This window comes from Syngnathus floridae, chromosome 13, assembly GCF_059516105.1.
Source record: "Syngnathus floridae isolate MCC-2025c chromosome 13, RoL_Sflo_1.0, whole genome shotgun sequence".
Lineage (NCBI taxonomy): Eukaryota > Metazoa > Chordata > Actinopteri > Syngnathiformes > Syngnathidae > Syngnathus > Syngnathus floridae.
Genome location: NC_142425.1, coordinates 12,648,860 through 12,676,641, shown reverse-complemented (window position 1 = coordinate 12,676,641; position 27,782 = coordinate 12,648,860). Strand labels below are relative to the sequence as shown.

General features: G+C 44.5%; 5 protein-coding genes and 2 non-coding genes across 10 annotated transcripts; 3 read left to right on the top strand and 4 right to left on the bottom strand.

Annotated features, from left to right (window-relative positions):
• Window positions 1-146: 146 nt before the first annotated feature.
• dtymk (deoxythymidylate kinase (thymidylate kinase)) lies at window positions 147-2,279 on the bottom strand. Its single transcript, XM_088393172.1, has 5 exons — window positions 2,081-2,279; window positions 1,717-1,825; window positions 1,348-1,438; window positions 1,033-1,230; window positions 147-959 (listed from the first exon to the last, which is right to left on the bottom strand). Exons 1-5 carry the CDS (start codon window positions 2,208-2,210, stop codon window positions 801-803), a joined length of 687 nt encoding a protein of 228 aa, XP_088249298.1. The 5' UTR covers window positions 2,211-2,279; the 3' UTR covers window positions 147-800.
• Window positions 2,280-2,531: 252 nt separating this feature from the next.
• Window positions 2,532-2,603, top strand: trnap-cgg (transfer RNA proline (anticodon CGG)). The gene has a single exon. It is a non-coding gene; the product is annotated as a tRNA-Pro (tRNA).
• Window positions 2,604-3,163: 560 nt separating this feature from the next.
• Window positions 3,164-3,235, top strand: trnap-ugg (transfer RNA proline (anticodon UGG)). The gene has a single exon. It is a non-coding gene; the product is annotated as a tRNA-Pro (tRNA).
• A 120-nt stretch (window positions 3,236-3,355) lies between these two features.
• On the top strand, window positions 3,356-4,828 carry LOC148388955 (uncharacterized). Its single transcript, XM_088393175.1, has 4 exons — window positions 3,356-3,516; window positions 3,993-4,350; window positions 4,437-4,532; window positions 4,611-4,828. Exons 2-4 carry the CDS (start codon window positions 4,007-4,009, stop codon window positions 4,663-4,665), a joined length of 495 nt encoding a protein of 164 aa, XP_088249301.1. The 5' UTR covers window positions 3,356-3,516; window positions 3,993-4,006; the 3' UTR covers window positions 4,666-4,828.
• Window positions 4,829-5,468: 640 nt separating this feature from the next.
• Window positions 5,469-10,328, bottom strand: rab6ba (RAB6B, member RAS oncogene family a). Of its 3 annotated transcripts, XR_015861968.1 has the most exons (9): window positions 9,979-10,328; window positions 8,012-8,070; window positions 7,486-7,539; window positions 7,307-7,412; window positions 7,099-7,210; window positions 6,739-6,832; window positions 6,606-6,672; window positions 6,071-6,232; window positions 5,469-5,964 (listed from the first exon to the last, which is right to left on the bottom strand). XR_015861968.1 is itself a non-coding variant. In XM_088393173.1 (8 exons), exons 1-8 carry the CDS (start codon window positions 10,046-10,048, stop codon window positions 6,168-6,170), a joined length of 627 nt encoding a protein of 208 aa, XP_088249299.1. In that variant the 5' UTR covers window positions 10,049-10,328; the 3' UTR covers window positions 5,469-6,167. The 3 variants fall into 3 exon arrangements, 2 of the variants coding, with proteins under 2 accessions (XP_088249299.1, XP_088249300.1); XM_088393173.1 differs by having other exon boundaries at window positions 5,469-6,232; XM_088393174.1 differs by having other exon boundaries at window positions 5,469-6,232; window positions 6,609-6,672; window positions 9,979-10,326.
• An 83-nt stretch (window positions 10,329-10,411) lies between these two features.
• Window positions 10,412-16,515, bottom strand: slco2a1 (solute carrier organic anion transporter family, member 2A1). The gene is made up of 14 exons (XM_088393169.1): window positions 16,354-16,515; window positions 13,856-13,993; window positions 13,595-13,757; window positions 12,944-13,156; window positions 12,750-12,848; window positions 12,528-12,673; window positions 12,304-12,370; window positions 12,075-12,239; window positions 11,788-11,992; window positions 11,550-11,697; window positions 11,308-11,471; window positions 11,163-11,227; window positions 10,948-11,068; window positions 10,412-10,839 (listed from the first exon to the last, which is right to left on the bottom strand). The coding sequence occupies exons 1-14, from the start codon at window positions 16,372-16,374 to the stop codon at window positions 10,719-10,721; spliced, it is 1,836 nt and encodes a 611-aa protein (XP_088249295.1). The 5' UTR covers window positions 16,375-16,515; the 3' UTR covers window positions 10,412-10,718.
• A 586-nt stretch (window positions 16,516-17,101) lies between these two features.
• ryk (receptor like tyrosine kinase) lies at window positions 17,102-27,724 on the bottom strand. 2 transcript variants are annotated; one of them, XM_088393167.1, is made up of 16 exons: window positions 27,062-27,724; window positions 24,615-24,736; window positions 24,442-24,541; window positions 24,233-24,364; window positions 24,038-24,109; window positions 23,505-23,646; window positions 23,333-23,433; window positions 22,582-22,665; window positions 21,850-21,975; window positions 20,735-20,821; window positions 20,574-20,643; window positions 19,964-20,096; window positions 19,076-19,185; window positions 18,841-19,000; window positions 18,013-18,149; window positions 17,102-17,700 (listed from the first exon to the last, which is right to left on the bottom strand). In XM_088393167.1, exons 1-16 carry the CDS (start codon window positions 27,288-27,290, stop codon window positions 17,589-17,591), a joined length of 1,917 nt encoding a protein of 638 aa, XP_088249293.1. In that variant the 5' UTR covers window positions 27,291-27,724; the 3' UTR covers window positions 17,102-17,588. The 2 variants fall into 2 exon arrangements, with proteins under 2 accessions (XP_088249293.1, XP_088249294.1); XM_088393168.1 differs by lacking the exon at window positions 22,582-22,665.
• Window positions 27,725-27,782: the final 58 nt, after the last annotated feature.

Sequence of the window (27,782 nt, the reverse complement as noted above, 5' to 3'; positions counted from 1 at the left end):
TCTTATTCTGTATGTACATTATTTGTTTAAATATAAATGATATGTATCTCTCCTTCATTACTTTTGACAAAACTAAATTAATAAATGCAAATGATGACCAAGAGTAAAATAAACCAAACTAAATAAATATTTCATTTGTCCCTCAATTGATTGCATTCTCTCATTTTATTTCATACACTCTCACTGCTATTTCATACATTGCACAAAAGTACTACCTACTGTAACATGTACGAATAAAAGGACAACAGCGCATTCTAGAGCTGATTTTGTGTAATTACCGTAGCACTGCATTGTTTTGCTTCCAAGCAGACCAAGCAGATAGTACAATCACTAACTTTAGCATAAGCTATCACGTGGTCTATGTATAGTATAGTATCATATAGGCGTTTTTAACAAAAACTGACCATGTATAATAAGGCTTATTTTTGTAATTTTTAGATGACCCCTGACCTTTGACTCCTGACCCTCAAACCCTAACTCTAAAAATGATCATGTATAGTCAGGCTTTTTTCTTGTAAAAAAAAACCATGACCATGTACAGTAAGGCTACAATAAGCAAATTTGTGTCTTTATTTTAAAAAATACACTAATTCCATTTTTTATTTATATAATAAATATATATAATATGATTTATTAATTTATTAATATTAATTTATTTTATTTATATTACATATGTATATATAATACATATAAGTATATATATATATATATATATATATATATATATATATATATATATATATAATAATGAAGATTAAAACTGACTATAAAACGTCAGAAAATTACAATTTGACTATGACTCATTCAACTTCTAATGTTGTGATTCTGGGCTTGGACATAATTTGGCTATTTGTCCAGAGCTCACCCAGAGGTTGCGTCTGCGCAATGTGAATGGTGTCCAGGCTCTTCTGGGCGATGTCATTGTGAACTTCATTCACGCTCCCGGATGCATCCACCATCTGCACAGCACACTTACGCAACATGAGCCAGGAAGAGGATCTCATCGCCACGCATGTTTTTTGGCATATTCACCTTCCAGTTGACGGATGGGTCGTCCATGAGCTGATTGAAGCGGTCGAGCACGGCGCTCTGGAAGGCGGCGTCCTCGTAGCGTTCCTCGCCATAGCGACCTCGCAGAGCTGCTTCGACCGGGTTCAAGTGCAGGAACAGGACAATGTCTGGCTTGGGCAAACCCACATCTGGCCTGGTGCACCATTCTAGACTGAAACCCTAAAATTGAGAGATTTTTTAAAGTAGTAAGTAAAATGAAATGACATTTTTAGTCAAGTAAAATTCAACTTTTTTTATTTTTTAAGTGGTACATTGGCAGACTAGGGACCACCTCACCGGTTTAGCACTGGTGAAAGCAGCCCCAGAGAAGGCGTACCGGTCCACCACTAGCGTGGTCCCTCGCTCCAACTTTTGTTTCATAACAGGCCTGCAGAAGATGATAACAAAAAGTTATGATGTTACTCCAAGATAAATGCTTGAGTCATCCATTTGTGAGGAAATAGTTGGACTACCACTAGAATATACTCGCAAAATTTGGAGATGAAAAGTCACATTTAAAAGGGAAAATTGCATACAGTACTGTTCAAAAACTTGAAAATGCAACAGGAAAGAAATTTGACCATCACAACCAAGTGAACAACTTTGCAAAAGAATCAAATGAGAACCTCTACCTTACATTACATGAAAATGATCTCCTCCACTTACACCATTTCCCACCGGTTAGCGGAAAAGAGAAGGTGCACTGTGTGGTCCTCCAGGTCGCTCTTCTTCTCCAGGTAGCCGCTGATCAGCTTTCCAATCGTAGTGCTTCTGTCTACCAACAAACAAGCACAAAAATGTCACCATTTCTTGAACCTTTAAAAACTTTATGCATCATTTTACCCTGACATTGAATTACTTTGCCTTTAGCAATCCTGTACAGACAATAATACTACATGCATAGCACATAGTATACATATAGACAGTCATCAAGAGTATATGCATAGGAAATTGACAGTATGTAGGAGAACGGAGCACGTCCATACTGGGTAGGCTCCGCAAGCTGCAGAAATTTCGTGTCGGGCCTCACCGGGAAACCTCATCATCTCCGCCGGGTGTCCTCTCTGTTGCAGCGCCTCGACCAGCTTCTTGCACTGCGTGGTCTTGCCAGCTTTGTCCACCCCCTCTAACACGATGAGCGCGCCTCGCTTTGCCGCCATGCTGGGGTCGTCTATGTTCTTCCCGCGCCGGAAAATGTAAACACGGAAGTTCGAAGTACTTCCTGTATGGTGGGAAGTACTTCCTGTATGACGGGGGTCAGAGGACCCCGCCTCCTACGTCATCACGCAACGATTGGAGAGCGAGAAGGAAGCGACGTCGGCTAAACTAGAGAAGCCAATGCAGTTGTCTCGCATTTTATCTCAAAAGTCATATAACAATGGCAAACAGGAACGGAATTGACGCCGTGTTGATATGAAATTTAGCGAGAACATGATTTGGCATTTCTTTATATGTGAAAACGATGGTCGAAAGAGGCACGTGGCTCGTTGGTCTAGGGGTATGATTCTCGCTTCGGGTGCGAGAGGTCCCGGGTTCAAATCCCGGACGAGCCCATTATTTTGGTTGTCTCTACGATCCAAGAAGTCAACATGCTCGTATGGCCAGAAGAATTCCGTTGGAACAGTTGATGTTGATTCCATTCTCTCGTTTAACTTGAATATCACATTTTGTCATGGTTTTTGGTACAAAATTAGCTTCTGTCACAATGACAAATTTGAATAAAGTAATGATGACGTAAACCGTAGTCCGGAAAAACTCAAGGGTTATAAATAGGCTCATTTAAGTAAATAATAAAATACCCCATTTTAAACATTGGCAGGGTGTTTAGTTTCAGGAAATATATTTGCCACCTCTGTCGACAGTAACATTGTTTGAAATGCTTAAAATACGTTAAGAAAAGGTTTGTGGAAAAAAATACTTTGTTTTACCCGAATTTGAAAGCATTTGCACAGGGGGCTGTTTTCAACTCTGTCACTAATTCCTTTCGCGTTTGGCATAACAGCTGAATATCGCATAAATCCAGGATTCAAGTATGAACACTGGTAAATTGCATCGAAAGCACAGCGAACAACATATAAGATTCATTTCAATATTTGTTACTTGATAATATCGCGGCTCGTTGGTCTAGGGGTATGATTCTCGCTTTGGGTGCGAGAGGTCCCGGGTTCAAATCCCGGACGAGCCCAATTTTTTTTTCATGACATAATTGATCAGACGATAAGGCTCCCGTCTCCATTACCGACGTATTATACTGTCTGATGCGCTTGGTTCAGCTGCTCCTAACAAAGGCTCGCCCGCCTCCTCAGTGCTGTCTGCTTCCACAGCTGCCGTCCGTCCCGACGACGTTGCAACTGGGAACCGCCCCCACAATACAAAGAAACAGGCTTCGCCGCCTTCATTCACAAACCAAAACCTCTCAGCAGCCATCACTCAAGCCTTGAGATTGGATTTATTTCTTCTCATCAAGTAAGTCATTTTTTTTTTTGTAGGTGACGGGAAATCAGCATAAGTAACATTTGCTCAATTGTAATTCAAGTTGATAAATGAGTTCAATCGCTGTATATTAAAAGTATACAATATATAACAGAATACTCTTGGGTGTATTTTAAACAGGCACATTTAAGTCAATTAGTTGAAAGAAATCAAAATTGCTTACCCAATTATTATACAAATAATTTTATAGTAAAACTGTAAAAAATGAAAACTACTTACTCACCCATCTTTAGCTTCTTGTGATGAAGTGCTGATGGAAAGTCATTGAATAGCTCTTTACTAAATCTAACAACTTTAAGTTCAGTTTGCCAGTTTTACTAGCTAAAAGTAAAATAATAATAAAGAAAAACAATCCACCTGTGTGGATTTTTTTAACCTTTCACTTTCCAAACATGTGTGACCGCTTGTCTGTGTGTGCATTGTGTCAACATGAACTTGCAACCTCGCAGGGGAACATACCTCCATGGTGCTGTGTGGTGAGGGCGACTGCGGCGTATGCCTGAATACCTTCAACAGGGTGGAGCGTATCCCCCGGACGCTGCACTGCCGACACGCCTTCTGTCAAGCCTGCCTGGAGGCCATGGCGGTGTGTTCAGGGCCCGGGGGCGTCGGGCCGTCGCTCAGCGTGCGCTGCCCGTTGTGCCGCCGCGTCACCTGCGTGCCGCAGGGCCTTAGCTTGCGAGAGGCGCTGTGGGTGGACAGCGACCTGTGGGAGCTGATACCGAGCGACCAAGAAGATAAAGTTGAGGAAGGCAGGATGAAAGAAGACAGGGAAGAGGCCACAGAGACCACACCCCAAGCCAAATGGTAGCTCAACAAATCATCTATGTATTTATATTTACTCAGTTATGGTTATTTTTCCAAGTTCACAATTCTTTTTCAAAACCTCTCAGCAATTCCTCCAGGAACAAGGTCAAGTTCCGGTTCTTCTTCCGCAAGTTTACGTTGACCAAGAGACCCCGAGAAAGGATCATGCCCAGCAGTAATGTGTAAGTCGGACAGCCCCCTCAATGATGACATTAATGCTAGATAAATTGGCTTTTTTTTTTTTTTTTTTATCCTTCCAGGGAAATGAAATCCTGGCGCAGGCTCTCCAGTGACGAGACGTTACGAAACCCCTGACTTCCACTTATTTATTCTGGGCTTAGTTCTCCCAGCTGCTGCTCTGGGATTTGGTTCAACACAGACTAAAACACATCCAGGGACCCCCGGGGAACAGATGGCTTCCCTCAATGTTCCCTGAACACCAAATAAACAGCATTCTTTTTTAATTTATTATGATAAAGTAGCTGTCGAGAGTATTTATTTATGTGCGATCTGCTAGCATCTTTAAGGGACAACAATCGCTATGTTATCTTTCATCACGAAATAGCTGTGAGAGTAATTTCATTGTGGGTGGCTACTCTATTTTCTGACAGTTTTACAGGACAACAATCGGCTTGTAGACACCAGTCCTTCTGCTTCTTCTGCCAATGTCACAACAGAAGCATGCGACAAAAGGCTTGCTGAAGCATGAAAAGGGATTATGAAGGGCATTCATCCAGCATCTGGTAGAATCCCAGTTGGGGTGGGTAATATGAAAATATTGGATCATCACTTTCATTAAAAAGCAGATTCTCAGGTCTCGAGTTTCGGGTCACAGTTGATGACGCAAAATTTGGGCCACGGTGGTTTCCCAGTGGCGTGGCGCAAGAAATCCGTTTGTTGGCGATCCGGTTTGGTGTGAATTTGTTGGAACAAGTGAGATCAGCAAACTGTGACAGTTACAGTTTGCCTTGAAGGGTGAAATGTTGCTATGTAGGTCTAGTATTTGACCTGGACTAAAGTCAGGACCAAGATTTGGATTCTGGACTGAGAATTAAACCAAAAATTGGTATATGAGAGAATTCTTAACAAGATCGGCATCAATATCTTAAAGTCCAAGATACGATGGCAAGACATGTTTAATGGAGACATCGTCATTATGCTCCGTAAAGTTGATGAGAACGGCGGTCATCGCTGCCCCCTCGGTGTACAAGCGTCACCACAATGCTCAGGAATAAATACAAAGAACCGTCTTACATGAAGAAAAAAAAACAAAGTGCTCATCTGATATTAAAAAAAAATAAAACATTTGGCGTTTCATGTCATAATTCAAACATCTGATTTTCAAGGCGTATTTGGGTCAAATTTGGACTCCATTGTAAACACATTCTGGTCTTCAGCACAAATACTATTTACAGACAAATTCCAGGTTTCAACAAATGTTGCACAGAGAAACACAAACATGGATGAATCGAAACAAAAGTCCAACATTAGTGTGCGTGTGTATGACGTTACCTGCCATAAAGCGAAGCATGCATGGATAGTCCAAAAGATGTGAAAAGTCTCTATTGTTGCCGTCTGTCTTAAAGTTAGGGGCTCCGAACATGAATATAAAACCTGAATATAAAAATACAAAAACAAACTGACTTGACAAAAATAAAAGAAGAGTAAACTTGTTTGTGGCAGCTTCAGCGTTGACATATTCCTCTCTGGAAGCACTGACCAGCAGTCGGGATGGTAACCAATAGGAAGCCTCAACAGAAGAAGCGTGGGGGGGGGGGGTTCACATGATGACCGCTTGCGAATGATGCTAGCGTTTATTAGCAAGAGCAGCCAGCTTCATCCGTCGGTGGCTCGTGTGCTTTGTCCAGCTTGATGTCGATCACTGGACGAGATTGTGAAGGAAAGAACATTTTTAGTTCAATCAAAAATAATCTAGAAGAATTTCAAGACAAGGTGACACATGAGGGTTTCAACTTGGTCTGAAAGTTTTTGTATTGTAGTACTTCCTTACAACCACTTGGTGGTGCTGTTTAACTTCAGTTTGATGTCTATTATTGTAGTACCTCCTTACAACCACTTGATGGTGCTGTTTAACTTCAGTAAAATGTCTACAAAGGCTGATGATCAAGATCACATTTTGGGCGTTATAAAATATTTGCTAGTGTGACCTTGCATACCAACTGCACCATTTGGCGTGAAGGCTGCAGGACAATAATACAGCTTAACTTTTTTCTGAACACATTAGAAAAGGATACTACCTTCTTTGCCGGTCTCCTGAATGCCCTCAATGCCGGGAAGAGCCGAGGCCACGCGGCGGAACAGCTGCAATAAAAAAAAAAAACAAGTCTCAAACATTGAAATATGAAGACTTTCATCATTTGAACTTACCTGTTTGACGTTGTGACCCGTCTTGGCGCTGGTTTCCGTGAACATGACGTTGAGCTCTTTAGCTTGCTGCTCGCCTTCCTTGACGCTAATTTGCCTAGGAAGCGTAAACAGGAAGTGATGACACAGCTGAAGCAGCAAGACTGTCGTGCTTATTAGCTCCACTGAACTTCTTTCAAAATGTATAGAAATCAGAGCAAATAAATACATTTACATCATGTCACGCGGCTGTTTGTGTGTGTGCGTGTTGCGACCGAAGCCGAGGCTTGCTCCTCATCATCATCATAGTCATCACAGCTTGCATAACTCTGGTCCTAAAATACACGAGAGGTCTGTTTCTCCTGGTGGGCAGCACATATGTACCTCTTGTCTGCCAAGTCCGTTTTGTTGCCCACCAGCATGACGATGACATCACTTCCTCTCTCTGTCCGCACGTCGTCAATCCATTTGGTCGTCTGCCGGAAGGAATTTGCGTCTATTGACACAAGACCGGGTTTTGACGAGACCACGTTTATGCGATATAGAGAAGAAAAAAAAGATTGCTCCCACAAGCCATTTGACCGCAACCTACTTGTGATGTCGTAGACCACCACGGCCACCGTGGAGTCACGAATGTAGCTCGGGATGAGGCTCCTGAAGCGCTCCTGACCCGCCGTGTCCCACAGTTGCAACCTCACCTGTGATTTGGAGACCGGCAAGACAGGTTTCATAATACAACGTCGCAAACACAGAGTCGAGTCGGCGGCTTACCGTTCGGTCCTCCAGGTACATGGTTTTTGAGAGGAAGTCGATTCCGATCGTCGCCTGGAGAGGAAATCCAGAGATGAGTTCATTACCGCAAATTGACCAACTTTTGGAAGCCGTTTAGCAGTATTCCGAGAAAAAGCTTTCTGACTTGCTTTTGGCCCGGATGTTAAAAATAGGATCCCCAGACAAGCTGTATTTGAACACATTGGATCCTTATAAATTTTTTACAATGTCTTTTTCAATGATTAATGAGGGGGGCTGGCTCCACGCCCGTCCCAAAAAAGAAATAACGGATTTTGCCGATTGTGAATCCAGACGAATGCCAAGCATCTTATTTTCAATTTCAAAACATTGATCGAACAATTGTATATTTGTCACGATATTAATGGCGCTAATCGGCTTACTCCATAATAGCTTGCATGTGAACACCACTCGGAAAGGGCTTTATGAGCTTTACTTTAAAGCCTTTTGCTCGGCATACAAGACAATCTTTGTGCGATTGAAGTTTTTTTTTTTTTTTTTTTTTTACCTGGTACGTGCTGTCGAAGCTATCGTACATGAAGCGCGTAATCAGCGACGTCTTTCCCACTGTAAGAGAAAACAAAAATATCAAACGGTGCCCAAAGGGATCATGCAGACTCTTCTTAGGAATCCACGTCATCAACCTAGAAGGAGCTTGCCGAGACTTTTAATCAAGGAGACTAATTACACTTGCCTGCTGTGCATGTCTGCCAGGCACAATGTGATCCACAGATAATGACCCTCCTAATGACGCCTCGCTAATTTTTTTAATCACCGCATCATATGAGCTAACTTTAGATAAACGTAGCAATCAACTTGCCGTCAGCACTATCAGGCACTGACACGCTTCAATCGATTTTTCTGGCGCATTTTGCAATGGCGTGATTTTTTTTTTTTTCTTTCAAATCACAATGAACTAGTTGGATAACGCCGATGACACCTGTGCAAAAAATAAAGGAGGAAACGTCGGCAAACAAAAATCAATTTCAGCTCTGTTGTGGGCTGATGTAGAATTGTGACTGTAGGCCAAACACAACAACACGCACACACACGTGTGTATCCATATTGGAGGACAGAATAACAAACGCAGCCAGGTGTGATGCCATGTTGGCCTCATTGCATTCGCCTCAGGAAAGCAGACCTGATCGAGGCTGTTATGACAGGACACACTTGTTTTTTTAATGCGTCCAATTCGATTGTGTCCTACAGGCAAAAGCGGCACACAAAAACACTCAGGCTAGCTAAACCTGTGAGCCAACTGAATAAAATGAGTGCCTGCTACATTTTGAGCTAGCTTAGCGTAATCCAAACGGCTTGTAATTGCTTACAGGTGCCACAAGATGGCAGCAAAGCGTATTTTCTTTTAGAAATGAAGCAATAAGACGTCACGAGGAACGTTTTGGTATAGGACATCTTTGGCTTGAGATGTCACGTCATCTTCCCTTCTTGGTTGTTTTGACAATTGTGCTGAATCACTGGTCAGAGCAATATGCTGTACTGCACGTTCCGTTAGTCGCACTCAGACATCAATCGGCACGTGTGTGAGCAGGAAGCAGCGGCCTACAAATATTTCCTCACCGCAGATAACCATTAAGTGAGGCTAAGTGTTTACATATTCCTTATCTTTGAAATTCAGCTTAAAGCAAAACTCAGGTCACTGGAGTACTGTTAACCTTTAGCTTGACATCAGGTCATGATTTATTAAGTGCATGGGCTGGCATTAATTAAATCAACATTTCCGCCACCCAGTGTTTCTGTTTGAAATGTCATGATTTTGCAAATCCGCTTTGACCTTTTAACCGTTGGGGGTTAAAACACGTGAATAAAATCTTCACATAAGGAAAAGTTATGTTTCTATACTGTGCCGTGAAAAAGGATTTGCCCTCCTCTCACAATGGAATTTCAGTAAAAATAAAAAAAAAGCATTGCACCAAAAATGAATGTCGACTTGAAAGCTTTCAAAGTGTACCGTTTTAAATTTGGACTATAGACATTTTGTAATAAGCATAAAAGCTTTGATGACGTCATAGTGGAAAGCTTGGAATCTAAAACAAGGATCTCGTGGGAGGAAGCTGCGTAACTTAAGGTCTATTTTGGAACCTGGTTAATGAGAAACCTTTAAAAAAAAAAAACGAACAGGAACCGCATCCATTTTTGCCACGTCCAACAAGCTAAATGTGTCATACAAATACATCCACCGCATCACTCTTGAACTCCATTTTGGCTCCTTAAACGTCTTCAAGTGAATGACAGCACTCTTTATATGTTCAATTCGATTCAAAGAGACGGCCCTTAGCATTTCATAAAACAAAAATCACAGTATTGAGATTGATCTCGCTTGAAATTGACCAAAAAATGAACTTAGTGACCGGGCAGGTGCATCGGCATCACGTGACACCGCCCCCTTTCGACCACAGTAAAAAAACAAAAACCACAACTTTCGCCACGACACGTAAATGACACGTTACGTCTTACCACTCTGCTCCCCTAAAAAGACGAGTTTGAATTTCTTCAAAGGATTCCCATAGTCACTAGCCACCGACATGTTGTCCAAAAAGAAGGGAAGGGCGGCTCGTGAACGCCGGAGAATGGACTCTTCAGGCTGTTTGTGCTGCCGGACGACGATGAGGATGGTGGGGAGGAAAAAAGGCGGCGGTGTCGCACACCCCCTCCACTTCCTCGCTACCTCACTCCTTACGTCTCTCTTCCGCACTTTCTCGCTCACTTTATGACGGTGACAAGTCGCCCAAAACCCGAACGTGCAGCTCGCTCCCTCCCAGCGGGGCTACTGCGTGGTCTGGGTGGGGATCGGAGACTTTCGTCGCACGTCCCGAACCTTATGCGCATGCGCACTTGGCGGAATTATCCGAAGAAGCAAAGCCCAACAGTGAAATGACGTGATTATTAATTATTGTACAGGTTGTTTTTATTAGAAAGCAGGCATAATGTGCGGTACGTAGCACCGAAAAACGTGTGATTAATACGAGTAAATACAAAAAAAAAAAAATAACATTGTATAAAATGAACAGCGTGCACTTAGACAGTATAAAAAAAAAACAATCACTTAAATATTAAGCTATACAGTTAACGAGATTAGACTCTACCCGACGGGCACTAGTGAATATGTTATTGTACAAGTCCTGCAAAAGCTGTGAGGTATTACCAGATTTTGGTCTTTTGAGCACTCCCACATTCAGATGGGAAAGGGGCATGTTTTATAGCACGCCATCAGGCCTCTTCTCTAAACTGTACTCCCGTGTCCGCATCACTTTCCAACCCAAAATAGCCAGCAGTGCCACACCCATCACTTTGTAGCCCACCAACAAGCCCAGGTACCTGAAAAATAGCAAAAGTGCATTTATTCTCGTCAAGAACGTCACATAAATAAATGAGACTCAGGTCACGGAGTTTGAGTGCTCCATCTTTGTTTGGCCATGTTCTAACCTGTTTCTCAAGATGTCATTGTCATAGTAGCCGCAGCTGAACTTCTTCCCGCACACACGCTTCCACCAGATGCACGAGGTGTCGATGGCCGTGCCGAACAGCGCCGGAGCCGGAAGCCACGCTGGGACCGAGGGGACGCAAAAATCACAATTCAACCCGCCCTACTTGAACCAATACAATTTATTAGCAAATAGCATTATAGCTTTCTGACTTACCCAACAGCCTCAGGAGGAGAAACTGAACTCCGATAGCGAAGGACTTCTCCTCTGATGCAACGCTCCTAAATACGACGACAAAGCCCGTCATCAGTCAGGTGCGCATCTGAGATTTGGCTGAGTTTGGTGAGGAACGACAGCTAACCTGAGCAGCATCATGTACATGGGGTTGTGGGTGAGGCAGGCCACCAGCGCCCCCGCCGACAGCATCAGGATGACGGGCAGCAGGAAGTGGGGGCACTGGTTGGTGCAGGGCGACGGCCGCGCCTGACTCTCACTTCCCGATACGCACCTGCAGTTGGTGTACAGCTAAAAACGCACACGCCAAATCAAAGTCTGATAGCGCTGAATATTTCTTCCATTTGCCGAACGGGTGACTTATTCTACCTGGACGGCGTGTGGGTTGTCCGGGTTTTTGGTGAAGTCGGTGCAGCCGGCGTGGCACGGCGAGATGTACTCCACGCCGTCAGAGCCGCAGACTGGATTGAAGGTCCCGGACGGGCACGAACAGTTGACGTAGCACATGGATGGAGAACTGCGCAAAATGAATTTGTTGAGTCCAACGAGAAAATAAAAGACTCGACAAGGAATCACGTACATTGCTTTGAAGGAGACGAAAGCTCACCCATGGTGCCCGACCTGGTGGTGATTGACCAGGGACACTTTGTGTGTGGAGCATCCCATGAAGAAGAGCGGCACGCACATCAGCGTGGAGATGCTCAACATGAGCACAGAAAAGCGAGGGATGTTCTTCAGAGAGATTCTCGTACGCTTCATGATGAACCCGCCCGCCAGCATGCCCACCGCCACGGCCGGAAGATTCACAGCACCTGTGAAGGAGAGTCGGGGCAGCATTTTAGGACCACCACTGGTCTCATCTAGTCCCGCGTGAGGCCAGGAGGTGACACCCACCGACCAGCATGGTGCTGTAAGCGACGGAGGCGCCGTACTGACGCTCCAGGAACTTGTTGAGGAAGGTGGAGAGGCCCGCGATCACCGAGGAGAAGCAGCACTGGGCCAAGATCAGGGCCAGGAAGAGGGGACTCAGCAGAAGGCGGAAGAACATCCTGGGAAACACTGAGCACAAAGACAAAATTCTTGATTATTATTACCATAGTAAAGAAGAATATAAGGAACGTACTTTTCAAGAAGTCGAACAAAGAGACACGAGGTTTCTTGAAGTCCACGTTGGTTGCGCTTCCAATCATCTGCAAATACACAAGTGTAAAAATAAGTTTAACACCATGCCATGCAAGTAACAATGTAAGACGACAACATTTGAAAATGCCTGTCTGATGTTTACAAAAAATTGTAGTGAGGAGATACAGCCGGTAGAGGGCGACAAATCGCTGCAAATGTTCTTACCCGCCCTTCTGATGGCATGCTGCGGGGGAAAAAGAAGTAGGGGAGCGAGGTGAGAGCCAGGCAGGCGGATGTGATGAGGAGGCCCATCCACCAGGCGCCCACCCAGCGAGGGTCTCCCGGTCTCAGCTCCTCCCCTAAGTCGCCATCTGAGTGGAAACGAAAAAAGCAAACTTGCGTCATAAATATGAAAGCACATCAGGAAAGGCAAAAGGTCGTCGTTACCTGAAGCCACTTTGTCCACGTCCACGTAGATACCAAGCATCACGGAGCACAACAGGAAGCCGAAGGCGGGACCAAAAACGGAAACGGCAAACAAGATGGCTGCAAATGGAAATAAACCGCAAACATTCAAATTTGGATGATACATTTTTTGTTTTTTTACACGTTTAAGAATATTAAAAGGTGGAGAGGTTCACCTATGTAAAGTGGAGAGTTCCCGGGCGCGGCGAAATCGTCGATGTATGAGATGCCAAAAGGTTGCATGGGCACCGAGCCGATACCGAAAAGCAGCTGGGCGGCGGCCATGAGCATCCACAGGGTCCGCGTGTCGGCCAATCGCTCGCTCTCATCGTGGCCGCAAGACTCGGAGACGCTGGAGTTCCTCTGCGGGTTGCAAATGTCCTGACGGTCTACAAGAACCAGATGGAGGCATCACGTCTCTATACAGGATATGTCTATTTCGTGAGTGGCCATTTTAATTTCCTGAACATTAAGTCCGGAGGCGGCATGAATGAATGGTGATTTTCGTGTCAGATAATACACACGATGACGAATTTCCGTCTAATTAAGGCCAAAGTTGAGCTGGAGTGCTTAATGGAGGTCCGCAAAGATAACACCAAGGACCATGTTGTGCTGAGCATGGCAGGACAAACGTTCCAGCACGGAGACATTTATTAGATTAAGCACTGTTGAGCTTCAACGTAGCCTGGAGGAAATTTGTTAATGACCTCTTCCCTGGATTTCCTTTAGCAAGACTCACATTGTCAAGTTCATTGGGGGTCACGGTTCATTCAGGCCTCATTTTTGATTGGCCTATATTGTTGATGAAATACAAAATGCGCTCTTACTCAGTAGCACCGAGTCGTATTCGTAAGGTTGTGACAGGAAGTGCGGCAGGGCGAGCATCACGGCGCTGATGGACATCAACAGTCCGCCGATGCCGATGACGCGAGGACGGTGCACGCGATTCCCAAAGTAGCTCAGGAAGACGATCAACACGCTGTTGCTCACCTGGAAAGACAGAAGGACATCATGGAAGTCCATCAAGGTGGAATCGGAGTTTTACAACCCGGGTCCCAATTATCTAGATCTTTCCGTTTCTCTTTTACCTCGTGCAGGGAGGACAACGTTCCGGCGGAGTAGCTGCTGAGCCCGTAACGTTTCTCCACCGTGCTCAGGGTGCTCTTGAAGTAGGAGCTGTACAGTAGCTGGGAGAACTGCAGCAGGCCGTGACATAGCACGAACAACTTGAACAAATAGAGCAGAATTAAAAAATCAGGAAAAAGTAGGTTGAAAATAAAAACAAAATGCTAACCAAAAAAAAACAAGGCTTTTAATGTAGAAAGAAAATTTAAGGTATACAATTTTTTTAAATTTATTATCTGTTTTTTTATATTTATCTAATTTATATTTATTTCTCAATCTGTTTATTTATTTATTTTGTTGAGCAATTATGTGGCGGGGTGGAATATAAACAGTAGCTCTCGAATCTGACGTGACAATTAGCAAACAAACGACACGTTCGAGTTCTCTCTGTAAAAACGAGGCCCCCAGCTGTCAAAATGACCGGAATGTCACTTCTCTGCACACAAATGCTCCTTTGTTGGAAACGTTAATTAAAATCGGTTGTAAATAAAAGACAGCAGGCCTGATTTTCCATTCGAGTGATGAGGTCAAATGGCTACGTTTACAAAAACTCATTTATTGGGTTCAACAAGTGTCTAAATTGCCTTTGCTGTTTACAAATGAGGTTAGTGGATTGAAAATTGTCAAATGGACTTTTCATTTTGACGAAAATGACTCAAAAACACAGACAAGTGTCACCAAACTGGATGAATGACATCGTCAAGTGGCAAAGGCCCATTATGTCATCCTTCTGACACCTTGTGTTGATTCTTGAAGTGTTATGACGAGAGATGCGAGGTGGTAAGCGGCGTCTTTGTTTCAACACGCCGGTTGTCCTTCAAACCTGCTGCGACGCTAAGAATTGAGGGAAGTTTGCTCTCCCCTTTCAAACGCTACGTGGGACGCGAGCTTGATGTATCTGTGGATTTCCACATGGAAATCTCTGTTGTTTTTGTTCTTTTAAACCGTGGAGGAGAACGAAACAAAGGAAACGCACCAAAAAAAAAATTCCAAGATAGGTCACGGAATCGACTCCCCTCATTGTGTGGGGGACATGAAAGCGTTTGGCTACACAATAGTTTCGATAGATATCATCACCGCATCATTTTACACGATTAGCCATGATTGAAATGATTTTATGAAAAAAAAAAATCATGCCAATTATTTGTGATGTTTCCAAAAAGCCCGCACGTCAAAATCAATGACTCAGAATTGTCGTTGAGTGTTCAATGACTACAAATTCTTTGACATTCAAAATTGATGTTTACACAAACGTTAGTTTATTCCCAGGCTCTAAAGCCTTATTTACAAAAATGCAAGTTCGACTTTTTGGGGAGTCAGCGACATTGCCGGATGTTTTTCCAAAACATCTCAAATACGTCAATCCAGAAGTGAGCATTGAGCATCTTGGATTCCAAGTTGTTAAATAATACAACTGAGGTAGTTGATGTTGGATCTACTAAGCGTATCACTATCAATCTGTCATTCCCTTTTGTCGACTACAATGGCGATGACAGAAATATCCTTGAAGAATTTATGTTGGAATCCTGCTATGTGTGTGTGTGTGCTGCAGAAAGGAATTGAGCAAATACAGAGCGCTAAATGAACATTATGTTCCGGAGCCAAGAAAAGATAGATTTATTATGAAATGTTTTTTGAAGGTGCGAAAGGGGACGAATAAAAGTTAAAAGGCAAAAAGGGCCTCTCCTGTGTGCAAAGCTACTCCCATTTATCCAAACATAACAAAGGAGGGTTGTGCAGTGCAACCTTGCCAGATCAAGGGCAGGGAGAAGAGATTATCAAACTTCTTATCACAGCAAGAACAAAATAAATCTGAATTCCTTGTTTTATGGTGGGTCATCAAACTGTCACCACAATGACAAACATTGAGTCATGATTCTGTTTGGTGTATTTGGTTCAAATTGAGAACGAATCAGATAAAACTTGGACAGTGGTGCCTTGAAATACGAGTGAATTCATTTTAATTATTTGTATTATTACTATATCCGTTTGTTTTCAAGATATACACTATATAATAAAACGTGGTAATTTTCATTGCACTATTTTCTCTCAATGTTAAAAACTGCAAAACATCAATAGGATTATTATGTGGCGGATTTTGTGAATTTTGAGCCTGTATAAATTTATATAGAACATCTGCAAAAAAAAAAAGGATTGCTGAAGCTGCCATTAATTTCACTAAATTAACTAAGTTTTGGGAAGCAGACAAAACTGAAAGGTAATATTTTAAAAATATGATTCTGATGACTCAAGATTAAACACGCCCTATTTCTTTTTATTTATAAAAAAAAATTATACTTGTACGTCTAGGTCGAAGAAATGTTGACATTAGCATAGGGGCGACGCTCACCTGTGCACTACATTTTTAATAATAATTTAATCAATTATCTAGCATGTTAAAAAGCGTTTAGATTGAGCTGTTGCTATTTTTGAGGGAACGATTAAAAAAGTTTGCTCCTACCTTAATGCTACGGAACGTCATCGTCCTCTTGTTTGTCTCTTCACGTCCGTGCTGGAATGATATCAAATCAACTGTGTGCGTGTTTGCTGCTAGTGGGCATGCGCGAAAACTTTTTTTGCCCTCCGGTGAGGCCCGCGTGTGACGTCACAGCACAACGTGTGCCGGCCATTAGCTGAGTCACACGCGCTTCTTAAGAATTCTTCTTTTTTTTTTTTTTTAAAACACTTTCCACGCAATTTAAACACACAACGATACCTTGACTCATCTTGAGCTTTTCTGGATTAAGTGTTATTTATACTAACAAAAGGAAATTGAATGCTAAAATAGCACGCAAAATTCTGATTTAATGGAAATTCAAACTTGCCTGTATACGGGAAAAGCCCACGGGTTCATTGTATGATGAAAACATATAATTGTGATTACATGATCGGTCAATTACTAATGTGTTCCCGCACACACAAAGGATGTAATGCAAAGGAACAGTGTTCATGAACTATTTGCTCATTAAGTCATCACTTTGGTGACAGGATAATTGAAGCTAATGAGGAAGTGGTGGAGGCTGGAATCTAGTGTTGATGAATGGGGCTGAGAATGGAGTGATAAATAAAAACATTGGCAGTTACATTGGTTGCATAATTGCACAAGTGAGTTGAAGAAAGTTAGAATTGATCAGGTCAAATTTGACCTTGTTTTGACATTAGACTAAACCTTAAATGTTGATGTCTTAAGAAAAAATGGTGGAAAAACATCAAAGAAATAACATTTAATAGTGAATGTCATTCATTCATTCAAGCACCATCATCCGACATGCAGTGATTGGGAGAAAAACACCCCAAAAAAAAAAATCCCATCAAAATATGTTGAATGTTTACAGCAATGTGGACAAATTTGTGAACATCAATGAATCCCGTCATCGGTGTATATATAACTAACGTATATTGTTGGAATATAACAAGTGAACGATGACGTAATACGCAAAGCGGCACCCCGAGAAAACTGTCGTACCGCGCCCGTACATGATATACAAGCGAACGCCCAAATGCCTTTAAAACACGGCACGTGAATGTCGGTGGAAAAATGCCCAAAAGGGAAAGTCCTCAAGTGGAAAAACATCCGAGGGAAAAATACTTGCTATGCTGTAAAAGGCTATATCAAAAAATAAAACCTGTACAAAAATGGACAAAGTCATCAGCCTCCATTTTGTTTTCTTCGATAAGGCACGAGTGAAAGGCTTTTTACACGTAAGCCCCCAAAGCGGCGTGAAATTCGGTGAGGCACTGGACCAGCTGCTGGAATTTGGGTCGCTCCTCAGGGTCCAGAGCCCAGCAGCACGCCATGACAGCGAACCTGCCACACAAACACGGCAGACGAAAGAAGACGTCAACAAAGGCGGAGGAATTTGGGCAACGGGAATCGGCACTTTTATTTTGTGGCCTCATCACAGTCGCCTCATCACCTTTTGTACTTGGCAGGAAATCTCTGCACGCATCACCGACTTTCAATTTTAGTCAAAACACACACAGAGAATGTCGGAAATGAATCAGACAGCCCAGCGAAAATATTTTGTCATAATATAGGACTAAGTCTGTATAAATAGAAAAATAAGATTAAATGGAAAAACAGCGGAGGTAACTAAATGAGCGGCTTATCGAAACGTACAGTTCATCGGGACAGTTGATTGGCTGCGCTATCCTGTAGCCGTCCTTCAGGTAGGCCGACATCTCAAAGGGGTCAATGTCGACGTACGGCGTCTGGCCGAGAGTCATGAGCTCCCACAGCGTCACGCCGAAAGCCCACTGCGCGGAGAAAATAAAATTGATTGATTATTGAAATGCTTTGTGAACACCCGGCGGGACAAACAATACATGGAAGTAATGCTGAAATCTTTTTGACATGCAAAATAAATTCCTTCTTGTCGCTGTTAACAAGCCGCTGAGGTCATTTGCTTTGATAAACCAAATGAGACATTAAAAGAAACACACAAACAAGTCCAAAAATGGAATCCCAAATTGCGCACTTGCAACCGACGATGCCAAACACCTGTTAGTGAAAAGTACCGGTGTGCGATTGCCGTTACGAAACCCAGCGAAGCGGCACGTGTGAGGACAAGCCCGGTGTGTGATTCACTGCCGTGCGAACGTGCGAGCGAAATCGCCTTTTGTTAGAAGACGAGGTTGACGGTGACGAGTCCGATATCCTCGCATCCGATTGGCTCGCTCCAAGACTTGGCCGGGTGATGACGTAACGGAGCAAGATGTTTATTAGAGGAGAAGACCGCGGCGTTCTAGCTCCAGGCGAGCGCGTGGTGAGTTCAAATGCGTCATGCTGCGTGCGTCATGTGAGCGTCTTTGCGTCTGGACTTCACCCTGAAGCTCAGCTAAATAGTCGACCTCGGCGGGCGGCGCTTTCGGGCTTCCATCGGATAGCGAGGCCGTGTGAAGAATGTGTGGGGGTTAGTTTGGTTTGAGTCGAGCTGTGAATTCCTACCACATCGCTGGCACTGGAGAAGTCGTTATCGAGCAAGCTCTCCAGCGCCATCCAGCGCACGGGCCGGTTCTCGTTGTCGCCCAGGCAGTGGTAGTCCATGGGGAACAGATCGCGGGCCAGGGCGTTGTCCGTGATCTTCACCTGCATGTTGTCATCGATGCTGACGGGAGCAAGGAAGCGGAATCAGGCGAAATCTTTTTTTTTTTTTTTTAAACGGCCGTGGACGGATACTTACACGCAGTTCCTGGCGGCGAGGTCTTTGTGGATGACCTCGCGGCGGGCTAGGTAGCTCATGCCGCACGCGATCTGGATGGCCATGTAGACCAGGTCTTGCTGGGAGATGGCCTAGCAGGAAGCACAGTGGGGGGAGGAGGGGACAGCGCTTAAGTGCAGGAAACACACGGTAGCGACTGGCTGTGACTTTAGGTGTCACGCTGCCCTCGTTTCCTTTTTAAGTCAATAGTTGGACAGAATGGTTTTGAGCAGGGGAGTCCAAACGGCGCCATTTTCAGTCTTTCAGCCATTTTGGGCACGTAGAAAGCAGCGCCCAAAAAATGCAACTTTGCAAAAATTGTTTCTTTACTTCGCCCTAATTGAACAATCCATTATGTGATAGCGAACTTTTTTTTTTCCTTTACCCAGCCGTACCTTTACAAAACAGTTATTCTTTTGTTTTCATCCAAACCCGCTTCGCAAGTTTACGTGAGCTCGATCTGGCGCGATGAAAACGTGCTTATCAAACATTGGCAATCAATCTCAGATGAGGTGTCAAATCGTCAATCAGGCAGAAGACCGAGGCTAGCTGGGGGTTTTGCGGTTCCAGCTGCTTTGAGCGCGGATGAACGGCACCTGATCGGGCCGCGCTGTAGACAATCGGCCTTTGTGTGCTTTTCAACACATTTGCAAGATGGAGCTTGCAGTCCTCGGCAAAACTCACTTTGCAGCCTTTGAGAGAAACGCGAGTTTGAAAGAAATCTCATTATTATCAGCCTGGCGGGGGGGAAACGGCGTCGCTTTTGCAATAAGCGTTGCAGCTGTAAATCAGGTAGTGGTGCCATTTTTTATTACAATATCCCTCAAATCCAGATATTTTTTTCCTTGTGCTGTTTTGTAAGACTCTCACCTGCGGGTTGTTAGCCTCTGCTAACTTGCATTGGCGCAGGAAAAGCTTCAAGTTCCCCCAGGCCATGAATGGCAGCAGCACCATTGGTTTCTCGCCGTCCTCCGTGCACACGTGGCTGATGGGTAGCAGGTTTCTGGAAGGGAGGGGGCGGGGGACATTTGTTGTCACTGGCCATTTGATTAGGTACTCTAGCTATGTTGGCAGGGATTTCTTCCAAAACATTGTTAGAGGGCAAAGGGGAAGAGGAAGCCTTGGCATGGCGAGGAGGAAACGGTGTCGGCCAAAATGTGTCCACTTAAGATGACTTCTTCCTGATTGGTTGAAGCGTTGCAAGCAAAATTTAATGTCAGTGTCGGCACAATGGAAAATGATTACCCCGTATCCTCAGAAGGAGTCACAAGTTCTCTGTGGACTTTCATATCAGCAAGAAAAAATGTGTTTTTTGCCAAAGAGTTACAAAAATTCCAACTTTGATATCTGGAATGTCAACTTGCGTCCTTGAGCCACTTTGCGCACCAACATTGACTCGGATAGCTACTTTGAAGCAAAATAGTCAACTTTCTGCTGACTTCCATCCGGTCCTCATCCCTTGAAACGTTGCTCAGCTCACCTGTGATGAAGGCCACGAAGCTTGCAGCTCTCAGTCAACATCATGGTCACCTGGACCTCCGACGCGTGCTCTGCAAACAAAGCGGGAATTCCAACACTCTCCATTAGTGCATTCCAAAACGGTGAGAACTTTATCCATGTCCTAACATTTAGCATGGATACCTTTTACAGTCTTGACAAAGACTGGCCTTTCCTTGGCAGGGTCCTTTTCATCCAGCAGCACGCCGTGGAAGATGCGGCCAAAGGTGCCTGTGTTAAAAAAAAAATAAAAAGTGTTTTTTAAAAGTTTTAATGTCACACTGAGCTAATCACTGCATCAAGCTTCAGCAGCTCTTTGAAGAACCACACGAGAAGCCAAGCGAGCGCATTCATCACCGCCGTTGTCTAAACTGTCAGAGGAGCGCTTGAGGCGGCGACTCGAGTGAGGTGAGCAGCAGAGCGTGGACGTAAAGTTTAGAAAAACATCTGAGCCCTGAGGGCGAGCTAGGCCCAACAACAAGCTCAGTGTTTCGGCGCCTCCTCTTCCCACCTGGAGCGTACGCGGCGGGCGTGTTCGGACCGGTTGGCAGGCCGCAAGGGTTCATTTTTCACCGCAATGTGCCAAGCGTATGCTCCGGTAGTTATCTGATATTTATTTTATCCTTTGCAAGCCAAAGAATCAAAAAGAAAAATACGGACTTTTCTAGTCCTCTCATCAAAAGCAGTGGAAATCGGATTCATTAATTAACTTCAAAATGGGAGGGGGAGTAAGTCGCGGAAACCGAGCACATCGAAAAGGTTCAAATTTATTAATTTCAACAGCGGGCCGACAGTCAAGTTGCCGGGAAGCCAATCCACGCACCACTTTTGTACGTGAGAAATTACGAGACAACTTCCCCGCTACCCTCCGTTGCTTTATTCAGGATGACTCGGCCCAGTCGAGTAGGATTTATGGACGGCGCTTATCGAAAAAGAGTAATCTTTAAAATATTTACGTTCCGATCGCGCGTTCCCAGACACGGGCCAGTGTGCTTGTGTCAGCCGTTCGGGGAAACGTACGGATACTAAATCCACCTAAGTGGGCCGAAGTCCAGCAGACTGAAAGACGGTCTTGTTCACACCATGACAAAGCGAAGCGGCGTCCAAAGAATGAAGGCAACGTGGAAGGTTAACATAGTTGCATGACAAGAGATCTCAATGTGGTTTAAAAATGGGGATGAATCAGCCCAAAAATGGATCGGATTGTGATTTTTTTCCCACTGCTAGTCCAAAGAAGCCAAAGTAAGAAATGATGATACCTTCGTGGAGGACATCCCGCAGTGTGACCCTCTCCCGCGAGATGGCGATATCTTTGACTTTGGCCTTGGCCTCCATGAGAGTCACGCTCCTCAGGTCGTTTTTCTCGATGCGGAGTGATGGGAAGCCTGGGAGCGAGGGAGGGAGGGAGGGAGGGATGGGATGATCCAAGTGTAAACACAAAATCCCGGGCCTGGTCTACTTACTGGAAGAGTATCTGCTTTACATCACTTTGACAGCATACATGCCACTTCTCTTAACTCTCCAAGCCTGATGTTGGCCATTTATTTTTTTTTAACCATCATCACCAAATGGAATGAAAATTGTCATTGGCAAGGAATTATGTATGTCCGACTCCACCTCTTCATCAAATGTCTGCCTTCATTTTGGTTTTATTTATTTGTTTTTTTTTTGCAGATTATGAAATCGAATGTTGAAAGTGGCCCTAGTTAAACTCAACAGCATAAACTCCGAGTTGGACTTCGATTAACACACACACACACACGCACATGTACACATTGTAAACATCTACACACACACAAACTTCGTGAGTACACGTTGCGATAAGGCTGCTTCGAGCAAAACAAGCAGAGTGGATGAGATAAAGTGAAGGCACGGTAGTGGCATGCGGGTCGGGCAAAAAGAAAAGCCTTGATGGTCAATGCTGCCCCCTTGAGGCAAACTGTAGCAAAGCGGTGCATGTGATGTACAAGGCGTTAGCGGGGGTCACTTACTTTTGGTTTCGTGAGGGGGGGCACCGGTGTTTTGGAAGGAGGAGGCTGCAAGCTGGAGAATGGGTGCGGAACTGGGGTGGTTGTCTGATAAGAGGATAGATAAGGAGGGGAAAAGGGGGACGGCAAGGATTACACAAATGATGCTTACAAGTCACTTTAATAGGAACAGCCGCACTGGAATATCCGATGAAGGGACTTGTTAGTGTTGAGTAGGCGTTTGTTATAAGCTCTGACGCGAAAAATAAAATCAGGCAGTAAGATGATGGAAGGTGGAGTCCAAATCAGTATGGGACATGAACGTTGTGTCCACTAGAGGGCGACAATGACTTGTAAGACGTCACCCTGCTTGCGGTTGGAAAAATCCTCAAAGTGTCAAAGCCTGAAAAATGAATTTCCAACTTTCTGCAGCTATTCTTGCCCTTTCTAAAAACAACCTTGAGCGTACAGTAGCTCTGCATGTGTCAAAATCATTCAAAGTGAAAGTGGGTGTCAGCAAAATAGCTTCACGGGTCCCAGATCTTGCGATTTGACTTTTTGACCATCTCGTGACAGCAGTTGAGCTCGCGTCAGCATTCTTGCTCGCTAATCACATTTGGACAAGGACGCAGGATAGTGTCTCATTATATTAGCATAGCCACTGTTAGCAAAATTTCAGAAATAGCAACAGAATCATCTTTTTTTTTTATTTTAACAGTCTTGCGCAATCTTCAGAAAACATTTAAAAGATGCAGAACAAATGATAAAATCTTACTAGACACGGGTGCGGCGTTGTTGGGCGTGTCGGCCCGTAGGTATTGCGTGGTCTGCGTGGAAGGCTGAGAAAGTCCCTGTGAGCTTCCACTGTCACTCACACTGGAATAACGAAAGGAAAAGAAAAACTAGTCAATGATATTCAATGAAGTCATTGGACGAAAGAAACCGACCTGTCCTCCATCTCCACTCGCTTCATGCTGTGCAAGTGCAGGATGGCCAGGATGATGGCCACCAGGAAGATGACGATGCAGCACACGCTCACGCTGATGTAGAAGACCTGAGTGGAGGTGGTGGGGGCAGCCACGCCGTCAACTGATGGAAAGAGAAGTTCTTAGAGAGCATCTCAGGAGTTTTTCTGTGAATTTATTTGAGGAATTTGACGTGCTCATTCCATGTTTTTTTTTTTTTTTATGGTCCACAAAGATGGCAGCCACTTGTCAAGTTGCTACTTCAAGCTTTAGAATGCCTCAGGTTGTTCCTGCTTGCTGGAGCAGAACTAAAGCCGCCCGCTAATGGTGCTGCTAATAGCAATGCGCTCACAAAGGAGGCCAAGCACTACGTGAGATGGTTATCCAGAAGATTAAAAAAAAAAAACAGGGGACTTTTCATCTCCAAAATCGTTAATTATCAAGAAATTGAACGAGTCAATGAATGCCACTTTATGAGCTGTGGTGGCAGCACGCTCCCACAAGGCCATACTCACAGTCGGGCTGCTGAAGCGTGTGAAGGGTGTGGTTGGTGAAAGGAAATGGAATCTTTGGGTCGGAATCTATTCCTGCCCGAAAGAAAAAGGACAAAGAGACCAGCGTTAGACTTTACGAGAAAACAGCCACAGCGTTTTGACGTCATCGTGCTAATCGATTCGCCAAAGATTTACTCATCAACTTTCCCAGCTTACTTTTGTAGCACATTTTCCTCCGCTTGAAGTTGAGCACTGTGTAGTTGTCGGCCCGCAAGGTCACGTTGAGCTGCACCGTCACGACGGCTTCGCCGTCCACTTTGCCCGAGCAGAAAAGGTCCACTCGAAAAACTGTTGGGAGCACGCAGGCGTGAGAAACAATTTTGTCATGCTCGTGACCGAAATTAGAAAGAATATTCGCAACGAACCGGAGGGAAAGCGGGGAAGCTCCCCTTGATTGGAAATATTGCTCTGTGGGGCGTTCATGGTGACGGGATTCTCCACATGGAAACCTAAGCGGTAGTCCACCTAAGGAGTCAAAAAGAATTCAGCGTACAAAAAGAAATTCTGACGTTCACGTGTTGTCCAAAGTGACGTTTACCTTGGACTTGGCGTGCCAGGTGAAGTGAAGGCTGTCGGTCTCGCTGGGCACGGGCATCGTGAACGACATGGCGTTGAGGTTCACCACATCGTCGCGGACGTAATAAAGCTCTGCGTCCAGACCTGGAGAACACATTTCTGGAAAGTCAGCCATTTTGCTTTGCTGGTGGTTCAATGTGAATTTGAGCTTGGTGAGAGAAGCACATCTGCTAGCACTTGAAACCTGGAAAAGTGAAGTTCAAAAAGTGCGGACGAGTTCCAAAATGAGGGCAATTTCACCGAGGGGTTAAGAGAACGTTTCAGCTCTCCGTCCTAACTCGGAGGATCTCGTTTTTCGGCAAGAATGTGCGCGGCGGCCTCGGGGCTCGGACCACCTCCTCATATTGACTCAATTAAAAACATCTCAGGCCTTTGCTGCCAGCTTAGGGAGCAGATGGGCGACATCTTCAAGGGCCTCGGGTGGCAGTGGGCGTTATGCCTGCAGGGCTGATTTTCTTTCCATTTATGAGCCGAGATCAAAAGACGGAACACGTGGTGCGAGTATTAGCAGAATCACTCACCTTGGCTCGAAAGAGAAGGAAATGTTTCAAAACAGATATTCCTGAAACGCATCATCTTCATCTTGTGGTTTTTAATGACACTTTTTTTTTGAGTTAATAAACAGTTGGAGTCAAAAGACACAATGAGCGAAAACGATAATTGCCTTTCTCCGGCTTGAACTCTGCGTTCCCCCCGTGTCTCCGCGTGAGGCCACAGCGCTCTTCGATAGCAATTAAAGCGGCGCAACCAAGCGTGACATCACTTCTCCCTTTCACTTTTTTTTTTTTTTTTAGCAACTTTAACACAGGTAGGGACAGGAAAGACAAAGTCCAGTCCAAAAATGGAAGCTTTTCCTCACAACTTAAGACGACACGATGTTAAAAGCTAACTCCGATGCTAACAGGCTTGTTTGTCCACTGGGGGTTGATGTTTTGAATTCCAGCGTGGCAGCGTGTTGATTTTGTTTTGAGTGATCACTTCCCTTGGGATCAAAACCTTTTCGCGATAGGAACACTCCACTCAAGTACACTTGACCTCCGTAACGTCAACGCTATCATTTATTAACGCTTTTATAACCAGCCACACTTTATCCAACGCACTTTCGCTCGTGTACTGACTCAAATAATCCGAATAAACCACAACACGAAGCAAATCCACGGCGGATCGCATTGCACGTTAAAAGCGAAAGGACAAAAGGTGGCGGCGAGCAGGTGCCGAGGTCACGCTCGCGTGGAACAAAGACCCTCTTGTAGCCCACTCTTGCGCCTTTACCTCCCCCAAGGCACAAAGCTACGGAAAATAATGGGAAAAAAATTATGTAGCTCTTGATAAAGACGTAACTAACATGTTAGCATGGGGCGCTGTCTTCTGTCGTTGGACTGTGGGGCAGAAGTTGAAAGGTTTCAAAAATAGCAAGCTTTCAAAGCCACAAAATGCAGGTTTTTTTTTTTCACATCAAAAGGACCCAACATCAACCGCCTGCTTTTATTCAACGGAGGGCCTCGGGGGGGGGCGATGACGGCAGGAATGCCAGCCGGGCCGTCTGCTTCCAAAAGCACCTCACTGATGCTTGTTTGCTACACAAATAAACAAACATTTGCTGAAGAAATGATTAAGTTGGGACTCAAGAGAATGATTTCTACTTTTAGACTTTAAGGAGGCGCATTTTGTCAAATGCCACGCACAAATCTTGGTTGCAGGATGATATACATATACAGATAAGCACAAAATACACAAAATGTTAACTCATTGGACATCTTCTGCATTCCAAAGTGTGTGTTTGCTTTTAAACGACACATCCGTCACATGCAAAAGCCATCAGGGATAGTGTACACATTTGAGTTGGGCCCAAATGTCTCTCTTGCAGTTCACTGGAGAAAAGTCTCATTTGGTAAAGTTATCAGAGAAATGTTTCCATCCGTTGTCCCACGGAGACTTGACATGCAGATGTTGCACTTTATCCTCTATACTGAGTCTTACTGCTATTACAATAAATTTAAAAAAGGGAGGGCCACAAAGCCGGGAACTGTCAGATGCTCACTACATTGTGAGCAGGCATGAGCTTGCAACAACCTTTGACCTTTTCACGCAAAGCAAACACAGTAGGGCATCTTTGAAGATGTTCTGGTTGATTGTTTGACCCACATAAAAAACAAAAATTGGTTTGTAGTTTATCTATTGAGATGTCAGTACTGGAACTTTTCTGACGCAACTCATTTTCTGGTTTTATACAGTGTTCCATTTTTTACTGTATTACTTCCTTTTGTTTATGCGTTTTTCCTAATATCTATTTGACAGTTTTCTTACACATGTCAACTTTAGCTAATGTGAATATTTTGTATGTTTTCAAACATCTTATTTTTCTAGGATCACTTTCTTCTGTTTTCCCTTTAAAACAAGTTTGCTTACCCAGTAATCTGTTGAGCTCGTCCACACTCATGTAAATGTTGACGCTGCGGTTGTTGCCGCCGTTGTGGTCAAGCCCCGAAGCTGAAACACCAAGGCCGAGGGCCCCTTCGAGCATCAGCAGCAGCCCGACGAAGAAGCCCTCCAGCGGCCGCCGCGGCACCGCCGACTGCGGCCATCGCCAGCGCTCGGACGGGCCGCCAGAGCCGAGCAGCAGCAGCCACCCCAACATGGCAGCGGTCGTCTGGCTCGCAAGTTCTCGTCTGCCTTCCCGAGTGTCCTTCTCATCCGTAGGTGAACTTCTGAATCCCGGGGGGCGACATTCCTAGTCACTCTTCGCAGCCTCGCTCGTTTCCCCGCGGGCCTGTTTTTGTCCTGGTCTCGCTAGCCGAGGCGGGCTAATTTAGCCGAGGCGAGCTAATTTGGCTAACTTTTCCAGACCAACCTCGGGCTCCAAATTGGGAGATGTACGACTTCCCCACCCGCCGCACATAACAACAAACTACTAAAACAAACACATTTATCCTCCACGGTTGGCAAAATTGATTAAAAGTGTTTGGAATCTGGGTGAAGATACCAAAAGTTCTCCTCCATGGTCGTCCCGTCCCGATTCTTTCCTCAGCGCCACTAGCTCACTTTTCATTGGGGGAGCGCGCACTGCGCATGGAGCCGCGGGGGCGCGCACTGCCGCCTTTACATGCTGTGGTAAATACCAACACTTATG